This window comes from Impatiens glandulifera, chromosome 7 (genome assembly GCF_907164915.1).
Source record: "Impatiens glandulifera chromosome 7, dImpGla2.1, whole genome shotgun sequence".
NCBI lineage: Eukaryota > Viridiplantae > Streptophyta > Magnoliopsida > Ericales > Balsaminaceae > Impatiens > Impatiens glandulifera.
The window spans coordinates 29,614,625-29,634,696 of record NC_061868.1 but is presented as its reverse complement, the minus strand read 5'-3'; the positions used below and the strand labels follow the sequence as shown (position 1 = coordinate 29,634,696).

The following is a 20,072-nucleotide window of genomic DNA, read 5'->3' as shown; positions in this document are numbered from 1 at the left end:
CAAGGCAGCTTGTTCGGTCATATTTTGTCGCAGGGCAGCATTCATGGAGGCATATTGATGGGTCAGCCCTTCGAGTAGGGTCTTAAGATCATCCATCTTTGCTGCTATCTGGTTTCTTTCATTTGAGAATCGTCTTGCTCTGATACCAAGAATGTTACGACTTGTTTCGTAAGGTGTGTTTTGGGTTCAAGAATCACGTTCTTGATCTATAAGACCGGTGAAATTCTACAATCAAAGGGCAGCGGAAGGTTTTCAATAGAGAATTTGGGGGGAGGGAATAGAAGAATCAAGGGTGCGAAGAGAAATACTGTTGGTCTATACCAAACAGTCCATAGTAAATAATAATAGATGAATATGGCAGAAGTTCATATCTTCATTATTTTATTCATGGGTCCTTGGGGAAGAAAGATCAGCCTTATATAGGTGATGTCTTGCCCCATAATATTCGGTTACAACAACTTCAAAAGAATAACAGAATTCGGTTTGTAAAATAGAAAAAGAAAACAAAACAAAATAATAAAACAATAAAACAGAAATCTGGCCCATGTGCACACTAGGACCGAGACCGGGTGCCGAGAAAGGTTGCTGGAATTTATTCTAGGACCGAGGCCTTGATTTTAGACCCTAACACATTCATATTTTCTTATACGAGTACTTTTATACTTTGGATATTCATGTCAAATAATTTGTTTGAATTCAATAATTAATATTACACATTAAACATCCCAATCTTAAAAGAGTCAAGTATTTGAATAATGATTTGAACCTTTTAAGGAGCTGTTGCAAATTCAACTCTACTAATTAGTAATGCATGAGACATATTGCATAAGTTTAAGAAATTATTGGTATTTGCTCATAAGTGAGTTTCCTTGTGTTTCAACAATAAAAAGGAAAAAAGGACCATTTACGCTATAAATGGGCTTGAGCGTGCTCGGGTTTGTGAAAATATTCATAATCGAGATGAACGAATGCACGCTCAATTTCAGGGAGGTGTTCAAGATTCTCTTGCAATGTCTCCCCAATATCTGGCAAGACAATGTCTACTTCCACAAAGTAGTGAGACCCAAATGTGTAGGCTCGAACCGTGTCTATGTGCCTTATCGCCTTATGGTGGTTCCAACATAGATATGTTAGTTTCTGAAGGAATTCTGGTGCAGTTGTTTTGTCACCAGTGAATTCACATTCCAACAGTACAGTTAGTGACCTTGTCCTGATAGTGTATAAGGCCAGCTGCATATGTATAATGTGTTAAAATGAGAACCAAAACTCATCTTTAAAATTGCGACAATAAATAACCAGAACCAGTTTAACCAAAGTCACCGAGAGTATTATACCAACAACCCATTGTTCTTGCTCCTTTGTCAATTTAAAGTTGCTATCCTGATAAACATTTCAACATTCATTCATTCTATTGTTACAAAAACAATTATATATGAATATTCGCTAAGCGCACGAATGATCTGATTTTCTTACATTAGTGTCTTCATTGATTCCAATATGATAATCCTAGAGTTGCCATGAAACAAACACAAGAATACACTGCAACATAATTTTCAGATAATAAAATTGACACATTTCAACAGCAACAAGAAACAACAAAAGTAACTAATTAACCAATAGCTGCATACGACTTCTTCCCAATGGGATACTGGCATTTGCATGGAAAATGCAAGTAAACCAAAGGATGAAGCCTGATAAAAAATCTAGAAGTGAGTCCAAAGTTGATGCAAATATGGCTAACGAACCACTCCTGATGGATGCATAAACTTTAGTAGCAAAAAGAATAATGTTTGCAACATTAGATATTTCTACTTGCTGTTAATAATACTCAACAACATTATCTTCTGGGCCTTATATCCAATCGAGTAGAAGACTATTAAAACCGTGCATTGCGAGACGCAACTGCGCATCGCGAGACGCTAAATACCTACTATGCGATGCAAACAAGAAATAAACAACAATGAGCAAAGGATAACAATGAGCAAAGGATAAGGAAGCATACCAGTATCGGCCATCATTCTTGTGCTCATGGTTGCGTCGTTGTGTCCTCGATCGCTCATGGTTTCCTTCGCTAGGATTCCGTCGGCGGGGTTCGGTCGTCGGGTTGTTCGCCGTTTAAGGTTTTAGAGAGAATGAGGAGAGAAGACAGAGAACAAGGAAGAAAAAAAGAAAAAATAAAGGGAGAAATGTGAGAAAGTATATTAAATATTAAGGACATTCAGGACTTTTCACATGGAATTTTCACATGGAATTCGGTTGCGTCTCGCAACCGGCAGTTGCATTTAGTGACGAAAATTTTATGTATTGCAGCCGCTCATTTGAGTCACTTTTTATGATTATTTCGTCAAATTTCCCTATTAAAAAAGGCAGATAACTTTTAGTAATTATGTAACTAAAGTCACTTCCTATTTCTACTCTTATTATTAATTATTATTCATTAATTATAGTAAAATATTTGAAGTTTGATTTCTAATTCGATTTATTCACCAATTTTCAACTTCTTGTGAAAGACATAAAATTTTATATAACATTAATAATTCTAAAGATAAGTAACTTTATTTAATTATATTAATAGACTTTTAAAATAAATTATCAACCCATACTTATAATTATTGGCCAGTATACACGAATTATCACAAAATCTAATTCAAATTATTAAGTTATTTCAATTTTAGTTGGATAACCCTTTCAAAACCGACTTAAACCTGTCAAAAATATATTAACTAACCTAAAACATATTAAACTGAGTAAAATATATATATATATATATATATATAAACATATTAAATTATATATATATATATATAAAATTAAACAAATAAAAAAATGTGTTAAAGCATATTATAATCTTATTAAACAAACCAAACAAACTGATCAAAATATATTAAATGAATCAAAACAAATTATGAACTAAATCAATTTAATTGTCCAAATAAAAGTAAAATTTTAATTTGAGTTATTGTTGAATTATAGGTTGCTCACATAATAACACATCTACTCAGATGAGAAAATATGTAACTTACAATTCAACCAAAGTCTATTTCTAAGCTAGGATCGTGAACTTCATTAGTTGGATTTAAAGTATCTGGCCAATGGCCTCTTCCACATGAAGAGCTGGCTTCCATGCCTAAAGTTTTCAACAGGACTTCTAATAAGCTCAAAACACTTCATCAATTCATCCAGACATATGTAAAGAGGCTAATAAACAACAAACAAAAGCAAACTAGCTAGCTAGCTACGGGAGCTGCATTTACAATGCCAATATTTTGACAATGATGCATTTCAACTCAAGAAGCCAGCTTTCTCTACCCTTCTTCATCATCTTCAAGGGGCATCTTCTTGCGCTGAATTTGAAGTAATCAAATAAAGACAAGGGTTGGAATTACAAATGTCATTTTAATATGTATTAAAGATTGTGAGTGAAGGGAAAAAACACTCTTACTGCTTAAAATGAAACCTTGAAGCAAGCTTTGTGCTCTCTCAGCCTGCTCTGGAGTGCCTGATATTTGAATCACTTTCTCTGTCACCTCTGGATTATCATCTACAAGCTTAACATTGGCTCCAGATAACTGCTTCCAAAGAATTATATTAGCAACTCAATTTCTATACAACTTCCGCTTATAGCTAAATGCAGGCAGAGAAGTGTAACACACAACAAATGTATCTTATCTCGGTCTGCTTGTTTGATGTTGGTTTATTTGGATAAATCAATATTCCATCATCACTCATTTATTCCATCAAATCATCCGTTAAAATCAAAATACAACTTACTTGTTTGACCTGGGGTTATTTTCAAATAACTTGTTTAATGTAGGCTATTAAAAAAATTAGATTGTTTGGGTAAAACAACATGGTATAAATATATAATGAAAAATATTTATTTTTTAAAAGAAAAAGAGTATATTTTGGGTAGTGATTTGAATGATTTGATTGATGACTGAGTAGAATGAAAAAATTGAAATTAATCCCAAATAACCTATATCAAAGAAAACCTTTCTTCTTTTTAACATTTAAAATATTCAATAAGTTTGATCTTGGATTATTTAGAAAAAAAACTTGTTTGATGTAAAAGTGATCTATTTGGATAAAATGACCAAAATATCCATAGTTTATTATTCTAAAATGCTATAAAAATAAATAAGGGAATTTTAGTTGATGGTTATAATGATGTGATTGAAAAAAGTGGTGTTTGATTGGATGGTAGATTATTAGGAAATAATCCACATCAAATAAACTCTAAGGATATTTTGATCATTTGACCCAAATAACCCAATCCATTATTATATCAAACAATTTTTTATTTTCCATGAAAAGAACAAGATTAATTCGAATTAACCCCACATCAAACAAGCCCTTGGATTTTTCATAGCAATAATCGTTCAAAGGAATATTTGGAATTTACCTCACTGATCTGAGCAAGTTTGTTTCTTGATTTAGTTATCAGCTTTGGAACAGCTTCTGGTGGTATGACAACTTCCAGTGTACTCCTAGTTACTAATGGTACAGGAAGTCTGAAACAAAATGAATCATTTATGCAACTGGACAGAGATGAGTACAATAAGCCTTTTCTTATACCTATTCAATCCGCTTGGCATATCTTCGCGACTCTCACTTTCAGTCTGCCTAGCTGGTTCATTGGAAGAACCTCCAAAGTCCTATAAAATGCATCAACATTCCTCCAAACATGTGAATAACATAACTCCTTTTCACTTCACTGGGTTTTTTCAGATGAAATCAATTTTATTATTTGTTTTTGAAAAAAAGAAGAAAATGGACATATTTCTGTAGGCAAGCTGTGTTGAGTTTTTCAACAAACAAACAAAAAAGTAGAAACAATCTGAAACACTCTTACCTTTGGTGGTTGAACTGTTGTTACAGTTTGTGCTTTCTGCTTTGTTATTGAAGATGATTCGCTGCTTCGACTGGCGGTATAATCCTCATGAATTGGCATTGAATTAGTTGCAGATGCTACTTCTTTTCCTGAAGAAAATTGTGATGTGCTGCTGAAAGAGGAACCAGTTGATGGAAGCATATCCTTTTGAAATAGTTCCTGATACATGTAATCTCTAAGTCTTGCTGTCACCTCAACAACAGCATCCCGAGCAGCTTTTATCTCCCCCACGATCTGTATGAAAGAATCCAAGGTTGGGTCACTCCACAATAGGGATGTGGTGTATAAGTTTGATAACATAGCTCATCACTTAATCTAAATAATTAAGTTATTATGGAATTAAGTTAATTTGATAACTATATTTAAAATCACTAAGCTATTTAGATTCAACTCAAATTAAGCGAAACTATTTGGCTTAATTTGGTAAGCTATAGATAACTTAACTCGGTAAGACTAGTATAGTAAGAGCGTCCAAAAGATAACTTTAACATGTGAAAACTAATAAAACTACATCACTATAAGGGTAAAATAGTACATTACTTCCACATTTTATATATTTGCATTTGGTATATTCAGCATTTATTATTTACACACTTAACTAATTCATCACTTAAAATTCAATTCAACACTTAATTTTCAGTTTTATCAAGAGCAACCTAGGTATGCAATGTGTTTATACCATGATCAACGAAAATATCGCTGAAGTAGGAGGTTCCATTGATAAAAATAATTCATTTATTCTTTTATGTTTGCAGTTACAAAAACTATATGTTAGTAACATTATCTCCTAGATTCCTTGTTTATCATATGGAAACCCGCATCTAGGAAGACGTGATAATGTCATTAACCAAAGCTCAAAAAATAGATAAACCTGTAAGAGCTCATCTGTGGCAGATACACATGGAGGAAGCTTTTCTCTAGGCAAGATTTGAATGTCTGCACCAGTTAATCTCCTTATTTCAAGTAATGATCCATTCTTTCCTTCCAAACATCCTATGTCCTCTGACGGAATAAGCAATCGTGTTGTAATGACATTTTCTTTTCCTGGAACAAGTTCAACTATTTGATTTTGGATGTGCAACAGAGCTTCTTGGGCTGGAAAAAGTTCATCATCAGGGCCCTGAGAACATATTTGAAACAGATCATCCTCAGAATAGACATAAATTATAGTTCAATTCTCATGTTTGGAAAAATCATTGAATTTTAATTCTAAAGCAATTGATTTGATTTTTTTTCTTCTATTCTTACTTTTGCCTATAAGCATCTAACCGCACATAAACTTATTTTCTGCTAATAAACAATTAGTTGGAAGAATGCCCTTGGCTTGAGTCGTATGTGAGTATAATAAAATTGAAGTTGAAAGTGAAGGTTATTGGAGCAGAATTGCACCTAAACAAATTATACAACTAATTTCAATTCCTCTTTTTAAAGTTATTATACAAACAACAGAACTGGAACCCCCGCAATTCCAATTCTAATTCAACTTTAACCAAACATAGCCTTGGACATTTGAAAGGAGTCATTTTTAGGGAAGAGTAATAAGGGTGTTTTAAGTATAATGAAAAAAGAAATAATCACCACAATGAATTTAAAAATAAAATAAAAAGACCGAAAACTCACATAAATTTAATGTCATTGAGAGGCAGCACTTACCTCATATGAAGAAATGACAATAACTTGTTCATCCGACCTTGCAACTGAATCAACAACTGCAACATCAACACCAATCTCCTGTTGGAGTAATTCAAGAATCCCATCTTGTTCACTAACGACACGGTTAATCATTTCAATTGGGCAAAGTATACGAAATACAAGATCTTCACCATAAAATGGTGGCCCACTATCATTTACAGGAGTAGCTATAGATTCAACACCTCCTCCAAATGAGCGTTGAGTATAATTATTATTTCTTCCACCTGCCAAAGAACCAGATAACCTTGATCCAAAAGCAGCCCCATCTGAAGCACCTCTACGTGGTGTATTGTTCATGTGAGGAACAAATTCATCTTCTGAAGGATAGAATCGATCTGGCGAGTGTCCCCGTGGATGGAAATAACTGCGATCACGATGTTGACTTTCCCTCAGACGAGATGAAACAATTGCAACTGCGTTCTTCACTGCATTTATGTCACCTACTACCTACAACAGAAGCTCGACTCCAAAAAATATCACGAGGCAGTTTCACACATGGTTTGCTTTACCAAGAAGACAGAAGATATATTGCATTCAATGACGATGCAAGACAAGCTTTCATGTTATAAAGCAAGACTAAGGCAATCAGCAACAGGTTCAAGATGATGAAACTCACTGCCATGAACTAAAGTTTTCACCAATACAACCATCTAATAAATAGCTAGTCCCTATTGTTTAAGTCTTTGTCCAAGTTAGGCCTTGCTTGATGGGGTTATTTGCCCCGTTTGATGTAAATTATGAAAAACCAGGTTATTTGGGGTATAATTATAAAATGAATAAATATTTTTTTTTTTAAATAGAGATATTTTACTATTTGGTTGATGAATTGAACAATGTGATTGCTGAATAGATTATTGATTGGATATAGTGGGTCATTTGAAATAATCTCAAATAACCCACATCAAAGAAGGTGTACAATAGATGTCCTCAAGTCAATTAACCCACATAAAAAACCGGGGGTGGTTGATTAGAAAAAATCCTCTTAGACCGCGCTTCAATCAACGATCTCAAACTAGGCTAAAAATTAAGAATGTCCTAAAATTAGGGTTCATTATACCTAAGGATTAAGGGAATATCTCAATTACATAACAATATATCTCTATCTATATATATATTAGATGTTAGATGTTATTCATTAGCACCTTTCGCAATTGCAGATATGGAAGAACAACCAGAGACCAATTCCAGTAAGAAAAATGTTTAATTTTACTGATGAATTACTGCAATATAACATGCAGTGCAAATTTGCAGAACACAGATATCAATTATGCATATATACAATCATTTCAGCAATTTCTCTTAAATTTGGATGTACAAAAAAAAAGCAAAGAAGACAAGTAAGTTGAAATGAATAAAAAAGACCTGTACAATCTCCTCAGACATGGCTACACAACGAGGCAGAGAATGATCTCTTGGGAGAACCCTAATTTGGGTCTTAGTTTCCATTCTCATTTGTTCAATTATCTTCCCACCCTTACCCAACAAAGAACCCACGTGCGTCCTCGAAACCACCAGCCTAGTAGCCACCCTAATTCCTCCACTTCTCGGTCCATAAGCATCGTCTTCATCTCCTCCAATGCCTGCATTGAATCCCTCACAATCAGTCTCAACAATCCTTTCATGAATCAACAACAATGCCTCCTGCGCAGGGGAAAATGATGGCATTCGACCATCAGGATCCCGCCTTCTTGAGTCAGATATTTCAATTATTCTTTCCTCGTCGCCTTGAATCAACTCATGGACATTGATCCAGGCCCCTGTATGTTGCCTAATAGCCTTAATAATACTACCGGATTTCCCAATCACTCCTCCTGCCTTAGCGTCGTGGCAGAGGATCCGATAAGTAGTTGTGACGCTAAGAGAAGATTCCTGAGCCTTACGAACGCCAGCTCCAACAGCAGACGAACGGCGGTGATGACCCATTTGGGAATAATGGTGGCCGCCACCGCCATAACGTTGCTTTGTTCTTGGAAGGCTGTCGGAATCGTAGTCCTGATCGTAGTAATAACGCTTAGATCTTGTCCTTTCCATTCTATCCATCATCTGTTAAATCTAGGGTTTCATTCACCAAATTTATACACGGATTGAAATGGGTCGAGACTCTTAAGTCTAGGTTAAGTTCGAGTGTTTTGTATTCCCTCAGTTGTTCGAGTATTTGTTACAAATTTGTGTCCTTCAGCGGAATACAGTGAGAAGTTCGAACCTTAAAAAGAGAGCAAAACTTTCAGAAGAACTGCGTATTATTTGTTAGACCTCTCGACCAAATGCGTAACATAAGAATCTCTCTTTCCTCTCTCTATATATACCCATCCAAATATATATGTTTGAACATAAAAAAAAAATAAAAATATTAAAGATGAATTTATAAATATTTTTATGTAGTACAAATGATTTTGGGATCTGAATTGAAATAAGTTTTGAATATTGAACATTATACTTAATTGACATATAAATACTTTTCAAAATAATTGGTTATTATTATTATATATTTTATATTATATATATATATATAATATAATATAATATAATATAATATAATATAATATAATTAAGTTATAATATAATTATATATATATATATATTAAGGTTCCATATATATTTATTTAAGTTTTAAATATCTGAATTTAAATTACTGACAATTTGAAACTACCCCGCCGTAATTAAATTATCCCGTTTTAGTCAATTTTTTTCTGAAATCGAAGCAGAATGAGACGGGGTTGTATTTATGTCCCTGCCCGGCTCGATCTCACTTATTATGCCCAGACATTATAAATTTAATTAAATATATAAAATAATCAATATATTTATTTATTCAATATATTTTATAAAAGTTCTAAGTTTATTTCTTTCTAATAATATAAAATTTTAATATATTATATTAAAAAATTTACTTATATAATTTTATTTTTTAATTTTTTATTTTTTAAAAATATTTTAATAAAATAAAATTTCAAAATGTATTCACCATCCAGTCCTATTTTTTCTAATATGTTATTTGGTAAAATATTTTAGGGTCTCTTTTAATGTGTTAAATTGAAATTGACATTATAATTTTAATTTCAATTTTAAATTTTTTTATATTAAATTAAAATATAATATAATTTTTATATTTAAAAAAATTATAAAATTGTAATTTAATTTTATTATTTTTATAAATAAATTAAGAACAAATAATGTAACTGGGGTAAATACATATATATTATAAAAAACCAAGTTAATAGTAAAAAATAGAGAAGGACATAAAAATAAATAGTGCTATTCATGTAGTAAAAACATAAAAGTATAAAATATCTAAAAATCAACTTATAAAAAATAAATTAGAACAACTATATTGAATATATTGAAATCACAGTCCAAAAATTACATACTAATACATCTTTTACATTTAATTAAAAATAACTACATATCAATGCCTTTAAATAGAATTTAAATAGAAATTCTCATAAGCAAGTAACTTATTATAACAACTCTTAATAAAAACAATTTATTTATTAATTTTACTTAAAAAAATAGTCATATAAATAAAATATTATTTATGTACAAATATTTTGAAGATAAATAATATTATTCAAATTTAATAAATTTTAAATTGATTTTGTTTTTATAAAAATTAATTTTAATTAAAAATTAATATTAATATATATTTTTAAATTTATGATATATCTAAATTACAAAAATTCATTTAGATGAGTTTAAAACTTAATTTTTTAATTTGAAAAACACTTAACAGAAATATGAAATATATAATGTTTCTTATTAAGTTTTGAACCAAAATTAATATGATTGATTTATTTATTTATTTAAAAAATAAAATATTAAAAAATTAAATAACTAATTTATTTGCATTTTTTTTATATCTATATTAATTTTAACTATTTAATCAAAATTGATATTTATAACAAACAAACAAAAAAAATAAATAAATTTAATATAATTAATTGTTTAAAAAAATATACAAATAATAAAAAAATATTTAAAATTAATATATATAAATAAATAAATTAAGAATACGTGATAATTGATATTTTCTCTTTAAATTTTAAATATATGGTGTTTCAATTTATATTTTTATAATAATAAATAAGTCTTAAAAATATTTCTTATTAATTTAAAACTTAACATAATTAGTTAAATGTATTTTAAATATATATATATATATATTTTAAATATATTTTTTATTAATTCATCTTAAAGTTATTTTTGTTATTTTTATAATTTATTTTTATAAATATTTTTTTATTCTTTTATTTAATAAAATATTAAAAAGTATATATAATTATAAATATTTTATTAGATAATAACATTATTTGTTATTTTTATTTAATAAAAACAATTTTATATTATAATATATTTTTGTAAATTTATCCTTATATAAATTAAAATAACAAAATTTTATTAACAATTTAAAATATTTCAAAATATATCTTTTTTGTTTTATTATTTAATAATATATATTACATATTTATTATAGTTTATGGATAATATTTTATGTGTGTATATATATATAATTAATAATTTCAAATATAAATATATAAAAAAATAAGTTAAATATATTTGACAGAAAAATAATATTAATAATTTTTAAAATGAAATTGTTTAAATTTTTATTTAAAAAAATATTAATATTAGTTTCTTCACATATTAATAATAATTTTTTTTAAACTTTTTTTTTTTTTTAAATTCTAACATTTTTTAAATAACTAACTACTATTTTATTTCACATATATCCATAAATTTAATATCTAATTCATTTCAGTCAAACCAACTCGATCAAATTTACATATTTTAATCACCAATATTTTTTTTACTTAACCCTTCAAACATTTTTTTAATAAAGTTGAATTTATGTGTAAATTAATTATGAATAAATAATCATAAATTCTAGACAACATATTAAAATAAATATTCTCACAAGTAAAATAAACAAATAACAATCTCAATTAATAAATTTTAGACAACATATTAAAATAATCATTCTCATAGAGAATAATGAGTATTAGAATTATCATAAGGGGATAATGAGTATTATGATCAATTTTAGATACAAAATATAAAAAAAAAAAATATTTGTTTACCTAAAAAATATTATAATTTAGCATATTAAAAATAAATAAGTGCATAATGTCAAACAAATTTTAAAACGAATAAAAAATAATTTAATATATATAAGTTAAAATGACAATATTTTATTAGACGACTCAACGTTTAGTTTAGACAATTCATTTTCACAATTACACTTTAGGGTAATTTTTCGTGAAACTATATGGGTAAATATTTACATGGTTTTTCACTAACCGATATAAGATTTAAAGAATGTGCATAAATTATTTTAAAAAATAATAGGATCATTATTATGGAATAATGAGTATTATAATCCATTTTAGATAAAAAAAAATATTATTTGTTGACCAAAAAGATATTACAATTAAGCATATTAAAAACAAATATGTGCATAATGTCAAACAAATTTTAAAATGAATAAAGAATAATTTAATATATAAGTTAAAATGACAACATTTTATTAGATGACTCAACTTTTAGTTTGGACAATTAATCATTGATAATTCGTTGTGAAGCTATAAAATGTGTAAATATTTGCATGATTTTTCACTAAATGAAGATTTAAAGAATGTGTATAAATTATTTAAAAAATAATAATGGAAAAAAAATGTATTTGTTACCCTTAATTCGATTTTTAGGAGTTTCAACATGAAAGTAAAAAGACTTTTGTGGTATTAGTAATGAATTTTTATTTTTATTTTTTAAGAGTAAAAAATAATATAAAATTAATTTACTATCAACATTTTTGAGATACATAAGGTTATAATATGCACAACGGTTATATATATTTTTCTCTCATTGACTATATGTGTTTTCACGAAAGTCTATCATTTATTATAAGTCAATAATGTTGGGTCGTCATAATAAATCATCATAACAAAAAGTTTATAATTATTTTAATAAAAAATTAATATTATATACATACAAAGTCAATGAAAATTATCACGCATCTACTCAAATTAGCTAATCTATATATATAACTAACTAATCTATATATATAATAATGTTTAATTTTTAAAGTGTTCGGATTGTCGGATCGAGAGTTATGGTTAGTTTGAATATGTATTTGAGATTAAATGGATACTTGGGTCGGGTCATGGGTTAACCCGTCCACCTATAAACTTAAAAAATTAAATAAAAATGATATACACACAACAAGTTTTGAACTTGTAACCTGATAATATATATGTTTAACATTTTTAATTAACTAAGCTAATATTACTTTATATTTTAAAATCAATTTCAAAATGGATAAACGTATGACATTTTTAATAATATAACTTCAATATTTTAAATAATTAAATTAATAAATATTTTAAATTCGTTTATATAATTTATTTTATATATACCTATATAACGTTCTATATATATATAATGGTAAATCATATCAATTATATATTTATACATAAATTTATAAAAAGAAATCAACAATCTTTAGTGGTGTAATGGTTAAGTGTTCATTATATATAATAATCACTAATAATATTAGTTTTGTATTAATTAAAAAAAAAGTTGTAGATATTTTTAAACCACTAACAACTCGAAACTAAATTCTTTCACTCCTAACTTGATATTGACTATACATCTCCTTTACCATATTATTCCTGAAATATCTCCATTGACTATCGATTGTGTATTTGTTATGACATCTTAATATTCCACATTAAATATTTCATTTTTTTGTGTGCCAAATCACAATTAACCTAATGCCACAGGGGATAATCTATTTTTCTTGCAATCTCACATGTGTAGTTAGTGTAGTTATGAAGAACACAATAAACAATAATCATATGAACATCTCCTTAAATAAATGAATTATTGAGACATATTTGTGTATATATGTCAAAAAAGTAATAGGATCAATTCTTATAATTATGCTATAAAATATTACAAAACATTGCACAAAATTTGCATCATTGTGTGGGTGAACATTTTCTGTGTATATATTAATCTTACGTTAGTATAGTCTGAAAATTAGTAACGTGAAATAGCCAATGGGTTTGCGACATCTTTCATATTAACAACTTTGGTAAATTAATCTTGTCAATACTTAGTCCGAAGACTAGTTGTTGATTACATGGGATAGTCAAGAGATTTGCAGCCTTCTTCAAGTGGGCAACTACATCATATTAACCTCATGGTCCTAATCATGAGTGTACATGTCTAATTAACCTTGAGTGTATGTGACTCATTGTGCGAGTAGTTCACGTCATCATCTTGCTGATATACACGTCTTCTATATATACTAGTAGTTTAGAAAGTTGGGTGAGATTACACCATATTAGTTTGGGTTGCCTCATTTATTTATTTTTATTTTAGAAAATGTCCTTAACATGTCTTTTGGTCTTTTTTATTCTTACTTTTGCCTCTTTTTTTTTTTTAGACTTTCTTACTTTATTTTTTCATTTGTTTTGATGATTCTGTGGCTTCACATTTTTTTTTGAATATGCTTAGAATTTTTTTTATGAGAAATGATTTCGGAGAAGATGACGTGCTGCAATGTAATTGTTGAAAAATAAAATAATTTTCATATTTTTTTTCTTTTTCCAATTAAGGTAATGACACGTCGTCCCTCTAACATTCCCTCCTTTCACTTTTTATTTTATTTTATTCAAAGTTTCTAACAAAAACTTGTCTCTAAATCCTTATTGTCTAAGAGCGCAAAGCAGTGGTGGTTGGTTCTGATTCGACAAAAGTCGAATGCCTGGTCGAAGGTCCAGTAAAATAGGTAGCAGGTGTGAGATTTGGAAATTGATAGTTAACCTGCATCTGCAGAGCTCCTTCTGTAACAACTTTCTATGGCGGAGCTATGGCGCTGCGATATCTATGTTAAGTTGGTTTTGAAACTTAATTGTATAAAGGAGGTCTGGTCCTTACCCCTTTTTTTTATTTTATAAAATTAATACAATTTTAATTTCTTATTATACTATTTTAATTTTGATTTTAATAAAATAATTATTTTTAAAATTTTATTTTATATCAACAATAATTTCTAATATACAAATATTTATAATAACGTATAAATTTTAATTTATTATTATATTTTAAAATATAATTTATATCTATATAATTTATTATACTATTCAAATTTCAAATGATTTTAATAAAATAATAATTATTAATATTTTATTTATGAAAAAAATAATTTATAATATATAATATTTATAATAATACATAAATTTTAATTAATATATAAATAAGATTTATGATCTTATTTATATAAGTAAAAGTATAAAAAATTATATATAAAATAATATAAATCATATAATAGTATTATTTATTTTAAAATTACATTTATATGATAATTATATATTATTTTTTTTTTATTAATTTCGATATAACTAATAATACAAATTACTCGTAAGATAAAAATTAAAATAATAATTTATATAAATATAAAAGTAAAATAGTTTTTTATATTTAAAAAATTTATAAATTAATATTCATAAACAAGTTAAAACATTTATATTATTTGGTTATGTATTTAAATAAATAAATTTATATATTATTTATTCTTCCAAAAATATTTATAAGCATTAATATTTTATAATTGTTTTTTTTTGTTGAGTGTCTATTCACTTAATAATATGTTTTTGTCACGATTTTATATTCTTTTTCGTATTTTCATATTTTTTTTATATTCTCATAAAACTAAGATGAAATCATTTTCATATTTATTTTAGTTATATAGTAAGTTTTTTCTTAACTAAAACCTAATTAATTTACATCTCAAATTTTTTTAACCTAATTTTTTTATATAGTTTTAAATTTATAAATTTGTTTTTTAGATTAAGTATTTTTATCTTTGATTAAATTTCGTATATTTATATTATTTAGTAAGGATATTCGTGGAACAGTTTGATTAATATATTCACTTATTACCTGTACCATTATTACCTGTACCAGTGTAATACCTATAATCTTTTCAGCGCAGTGGAAAAAAAAATCCTAGATTCATCTTGCATGTCACGAATGAAAATATTGACGTACTTAACTTGACCTATTATATAATCGTCTAGAGCAAATCTGAATTGAATCCCGATTAAGGTCACTTCTAGAACATCTTAAAGTATTTAAGGACTAATGATATGTTTTTTATATATGAATGAAACAATGCAAGAACACATGTATACAGATTCCAAACATATATTGAGGTGATTCAAAATTCTAGTTCCTAATACGATTGCCAATTCAACACTTGAATCGGAATATATTGCAGTTTCAAAAGACCGAACTTTTAATATGAAACGGTGTAGGAGGTGACTTTTGAAGGGGGGCCGGCAATAAAATCTAATCCGTTAAATGATCAATTAGAGGTCTTCCTTCACTCTCTTATCCTTCACACAAAATCTCAATCAAATAAAAGAAAAAACCAACATCTTAAAGCCAGAAAAAGATCACCCTTTTCTTCTCTCTCTGGTTTACCCATCCCCGCCAATGGCGTTGCCAAGTCCCCCTCCTCAGTTGCACAAGTTCATCTCCAATAGAACTGACTATATCTGCAACTCAAGCTACTGCCTTAAGTTCTCCCCAAAGAATACTTCCATCTTTAAGGGAAGAAGAACCCACTGCTGCTCTGCTATTGCGGTCGACGCTCCATCTTTTTCTACGGGATTGACGGGTATTAGATTTGGTTCGGCGCTGTTGCAGGGTGCTAGAGAGGAGATGGAAGATGATGCTGTTATTGTTAAGTCCGATCAGCCAGATGGGTTCTCTTTTGCCGCCGTTTTTGATGGCCATGCTGGTTACTCCTCCGTCAAGTTCCTCAGGTTTCGATAATACTCTAGCTTCCTCTCAATTTTTGTGTGTGATTGAATTGGTTCAAGAAAAAACATGTCTTTTGTATTTCCTGGAATTCGGATTCTGTTGTTGGATAGATAGTAGTTTAATTTCATCAATTAGACTATGATCCTAAACATAAGTAGTTGTTTTATTTTGGTTGTGTTCTATTTTTGATGTCTTCTGGACCTTCCTCAGGTCTGAGCTTTATAAAGAATGCCTTGCAGCTTTACAAGGTGGGTTGTTGCTAAAAGGGAAAGACTTTAATTCCATTGAGAAGGCACTGAAGGATGCTTTTGGAAATGTTGATGCAAAATTGATTAATTGGTAAGCCATGAGATTTTCTGACTTGAGTTCCTTTCAACGCAGATAAGAGAGGAACCATTTTATCTCAATACGTTTTGGTTCTTTATAAGGTTTAGACGCTGTTTCATTTTGTAAAGGCTTGAGGAAACTGGGGAGGACATCGAATCTGGATCGACTGCTACTGTCCTTTTCATTGGAAATGAGAAAGTGGTTATAGCCCATCTTGGCGACTCACTTGTGGTACGTACTACTTCTCTAATAGTACATTCTTTGGCATAACATCTAAAATATTCATGATCAGACTCCCTTTTCTTCTTCATGGTGATTTTGCCAATGCAGGCTCTTTCACGTTCTGGAAAAACAGATATATTAACCGATGGTCACCGTCCGTATGGAAACAAGAAAACAGCTCTTGATGAAGTCAGGCGCATCAGAGAAGCTGGTGGATGGGTGTGTTTTTCTTTACTTAACCTTTTAGTTTTCCATTGATCATCCTTCTGGAGTTGCCATATTTTGTCAAGAGCTAATAGATATATAATAAAATAAACAATGAACTCAAGATCCTACATCAAGTTTTTCGAATGAATGATATTAACTTAAAGCTGGATTTCCTATAATGGCCTACCCCTCTTCTTTTTGTCATAATTGGTGCTTTTCTTTCTCAAGCTGTCCACTCTTTCCAACTTCAAAGACAATTTCTCCTGTTTGCTTATGTTTTCATCGAGACAATTTTTACTTCGTTGAGCAATCGTTTCTCAGACTAGGATCGCTCCTTGGGGATCACCTCATGGTAGATCTCCAAACCTCTCCTATCAGTCAGATCAGCTTAGAAACTTATCCATAAAAAAATGCATAATATGAATGTTTCAAATATTCTTCCACAAAACACTTGACAACCTTGGTCAATATTTGTGCAATATATTATTTCTTGAACTGTCAAACATTTTAATAATTGAATGTGATGTATACAGACTAATTTCATTGTGATTTATTAGGTGGACAATGAATTGTCTGTTGGTAACTTTTACAATGCTATGTTATGGGTTGAAATTGAATTGGAAATGGAAATGGACCAACTTAAAATTGATCTCAGCTCTAGCTTGCTATTCCATATTATTATGCTACAAGTAGCATGAAAAATCAATCATATTCTTTTTTTGTCATGCTTATAGATTTCAAATGGAAGAATTTGTGGAGACATCTCTGTATCCCGTGCTTTTGGTGACATGCGGTTTAAGACAAAGAAAGAAGAGTAGGTTCCTTTAGCATGCAATATTTTTTCCTGAGAAAGTCTACCTTAAATGATATTTTTTTAAAATTTGTATTCACATTATAAAAAAAAGGATGATGCAGAAAGGAATCGAGGAAGGAAGATGGACTGAAAAATTTGCTTCTCGGTAGGTCTGCAAGTGTCATTTTAAATATCGCCTTCTCAGTTTTGTATTATTATGCTAAAGAAAAAATTTTAAGATAATTTTACATTAATGTTAAACACCCTTGGTAGTAAAATGTCACTCATGCTTTGACATCACAACCTTTTTTGGTATTTCTAGGATCCAATTTAAAGGAGACCTTGTAACTGCCACTCCAGATATATTCCAGATCCCTGTAGGATCAGATGCAGAACTTTTGTTATTAGCATCTGATGGTCTTTGGGATTACATGACCAGGTTTGTCATCAGTTTTCTTCACTGTATAAATTAATCAAGAACTGCATAAATAAAATCTAATAATGAGATTTCATTTGCGGGTTTCAGCTCAGATGCAGTCAACTTTCTCAGGAACCAACTGCGGCAACATGGGGATGTTCAGTTGGCCTGTGAAGCACTTGGACAAGCAGCATTGGTAATTTTTAATTAGTTAGTGGTTGTGTAGTAAATAACGTCTTTTCTTATGTTCACTTCTTGTGATTGTTTTGATTTACAAACAGGACGGAGGGTCGCAAGATAATATAAGTATTATTGTAGCTGATCTGGGGTATGGATTTCTCTTACTTTTATTGTATTAATATGCTTGTGGAAGGAAGTTGAATTTTTATGTTGATTTTTACTACTCTCAGCCGGACAGATTGGCAAAGCTTACCTGTCGCAAAGGAAAACATCCTTATTGAAGTGATACAAGTAGTTGCTACAATTGGTGTTGTGTCATTTGGAATATGGTTATCATCTGCACTTTCTATATGATGTATGTGATGACACTAACATGAAGCACCTTTTAGTGTTTGTATAAGTTGTAAATGTATGCATGTTTCTTTGTTCTTGAATGTGTTCTTATGTACATAATTCGAAGAGTTATTCTTCATTCGAGTACACAAGCCATCCCAATTTTGAACCACGAAATAAGGCCATAACGAAGGCAACGAGGTGAATCTTCGTCCAAAAGTAGTGTACCCATTTCTTCACCGGTTTTTTATTGTTTCTTCTATCTCTGCACCATTTATATTATAATAGTTATGCTGATTTAAATTATGTTTCTCCATGTTTGCGCATTGAATGTTATATCCTCTTCAAAATATTCTTCTTGGTCTTCGAAAGATAGATAAAAAAAAAATACAAAAGTGGTTTAGGAGAAAGAAGATTAGAATGAGATTGCTTTGAAAAAATAAGCTTCGAATTTAGATTTGTCATTTAATTTTGTTAGTGAGAAATTAAGAAGGAAATAAAGTGTATGATGAAATGCATGTGAAAGATTTTCCTACAAAAATAATTTTTAACTTGTAAACAATTTTTACTTCAAATATTTGGTCATTTTAAATGTGTTATTTCAAATATAGAATAATAAAAATTATTAATGATAAGTCATGACGTCTTCCCACAATAACACACGACCAATTTTGTGAAAATAAATTAATAAATAAGATTAAAAACAATAGTATAGAAGCTTAAGTATTGAGCTTTAGACCTATTTAATATAAGTACACTCCTTCATTTTTTCTATAAATTTACATTTGAACTCTACTACATGGATAATACTTTATCGTATCTTATATGTGGCCCTATAATCAATGGATTTGATATATCAAAATATTAAATCGGTTTAGCATTTTTTTTTTTTATATATATAACCTTATTATCCACAAATTCTTCTATTCAACCTATTTCTAAAATAACTTAAAAATAAGGATAGATTTTAATATATATGGATCATTTTCAAAATCAAATAAATATATAATATAGACATATATAATTATGTATAGAAAGTTAGAAACAAATTTTTAAATATTTTAAGAACTTAAAAAAGGAAAGAATGTTTATAAAAATATTTAATATTTCATTGAATTAATATTTGAAAAACTAAGGATTGCTTCCTTGTTTCCTCAATAATTTGCAGATTCACAATATAT

The 20,072-nt window shown here is 28.8% G+C and overlaps 2 protein-coding genes and 1 pseudogene across 2 annotated transcripts; 1 reads left to right on the top strand and 2 right to left on the bottom strand.

Annotated features, from left to right (window-relative positions):
* Positions 1-808: 808 nt before the first annotated feature.
* LOC124909707 lies at positions 809-2,060 on the bottom strand (annotated as a pseudogene).
* Positions 2,061-2,978: 918 nt separating this feature from the next.
* On the bottom strand, positions 2,979-8,843 carry LOC124945184 (RNA-binding KH domain-containing protein RCF3). Its single transcript, XM_047485572.1, has 8 exons — positions 7,946-8,843; positions 6,545-7,030; positions 5,763-6,011; positions 4,853-5,125; positions 4,576-4,655; positions 4,403-4,511; positions 3,443-3,569; positions 2,979-3,344 (listed from the first exon to the last, which is right to left on the bottom strand). The coding sequence occupies exons 1-8, from the start codon at positions 8,624-8,626 to the stop codon at positions 3,325-3,327; spliced, it is 2,025 nt and encodes a 674-aa protein (XP_047341528.1). The 5' UTR covers positions 8,627-8,843; the 3' UTR covers positions 2,979-3,324.
* A 7,184-nt stretch (positions 8,844-16,027) lies between these two features.
* LOC124945603 (protein phosphatase 2C 57) lies at positions 16,028-18,992 on the top strand. The gene is made up of 10 exons (XM_047486064.1): positions 16,028-16,413; positions 16,622-16,750; positions 16,867-16,969; positions 17,069-17,179; positions 17,902-17,981; positions 18,073-18,126; positions 18,283-18,399; positions 18,487-18,574; positions 18,660-18,706; positions 18,789-18,992. The coding sequence occupies exons 1-10, from the start codon at positions 16,082-16,084 to the stop codon at positions 18,910-18,912; spliced, it is 1,185 nt and encodes a 394-aa protein (XP_047342020.1). The 5' UTR covers positions 16,028-16,081; the 3' UTR covers positions 18,913-18,992.
* Positions 18,993-20,072: the final 1,080 nt, after the last annotated feature.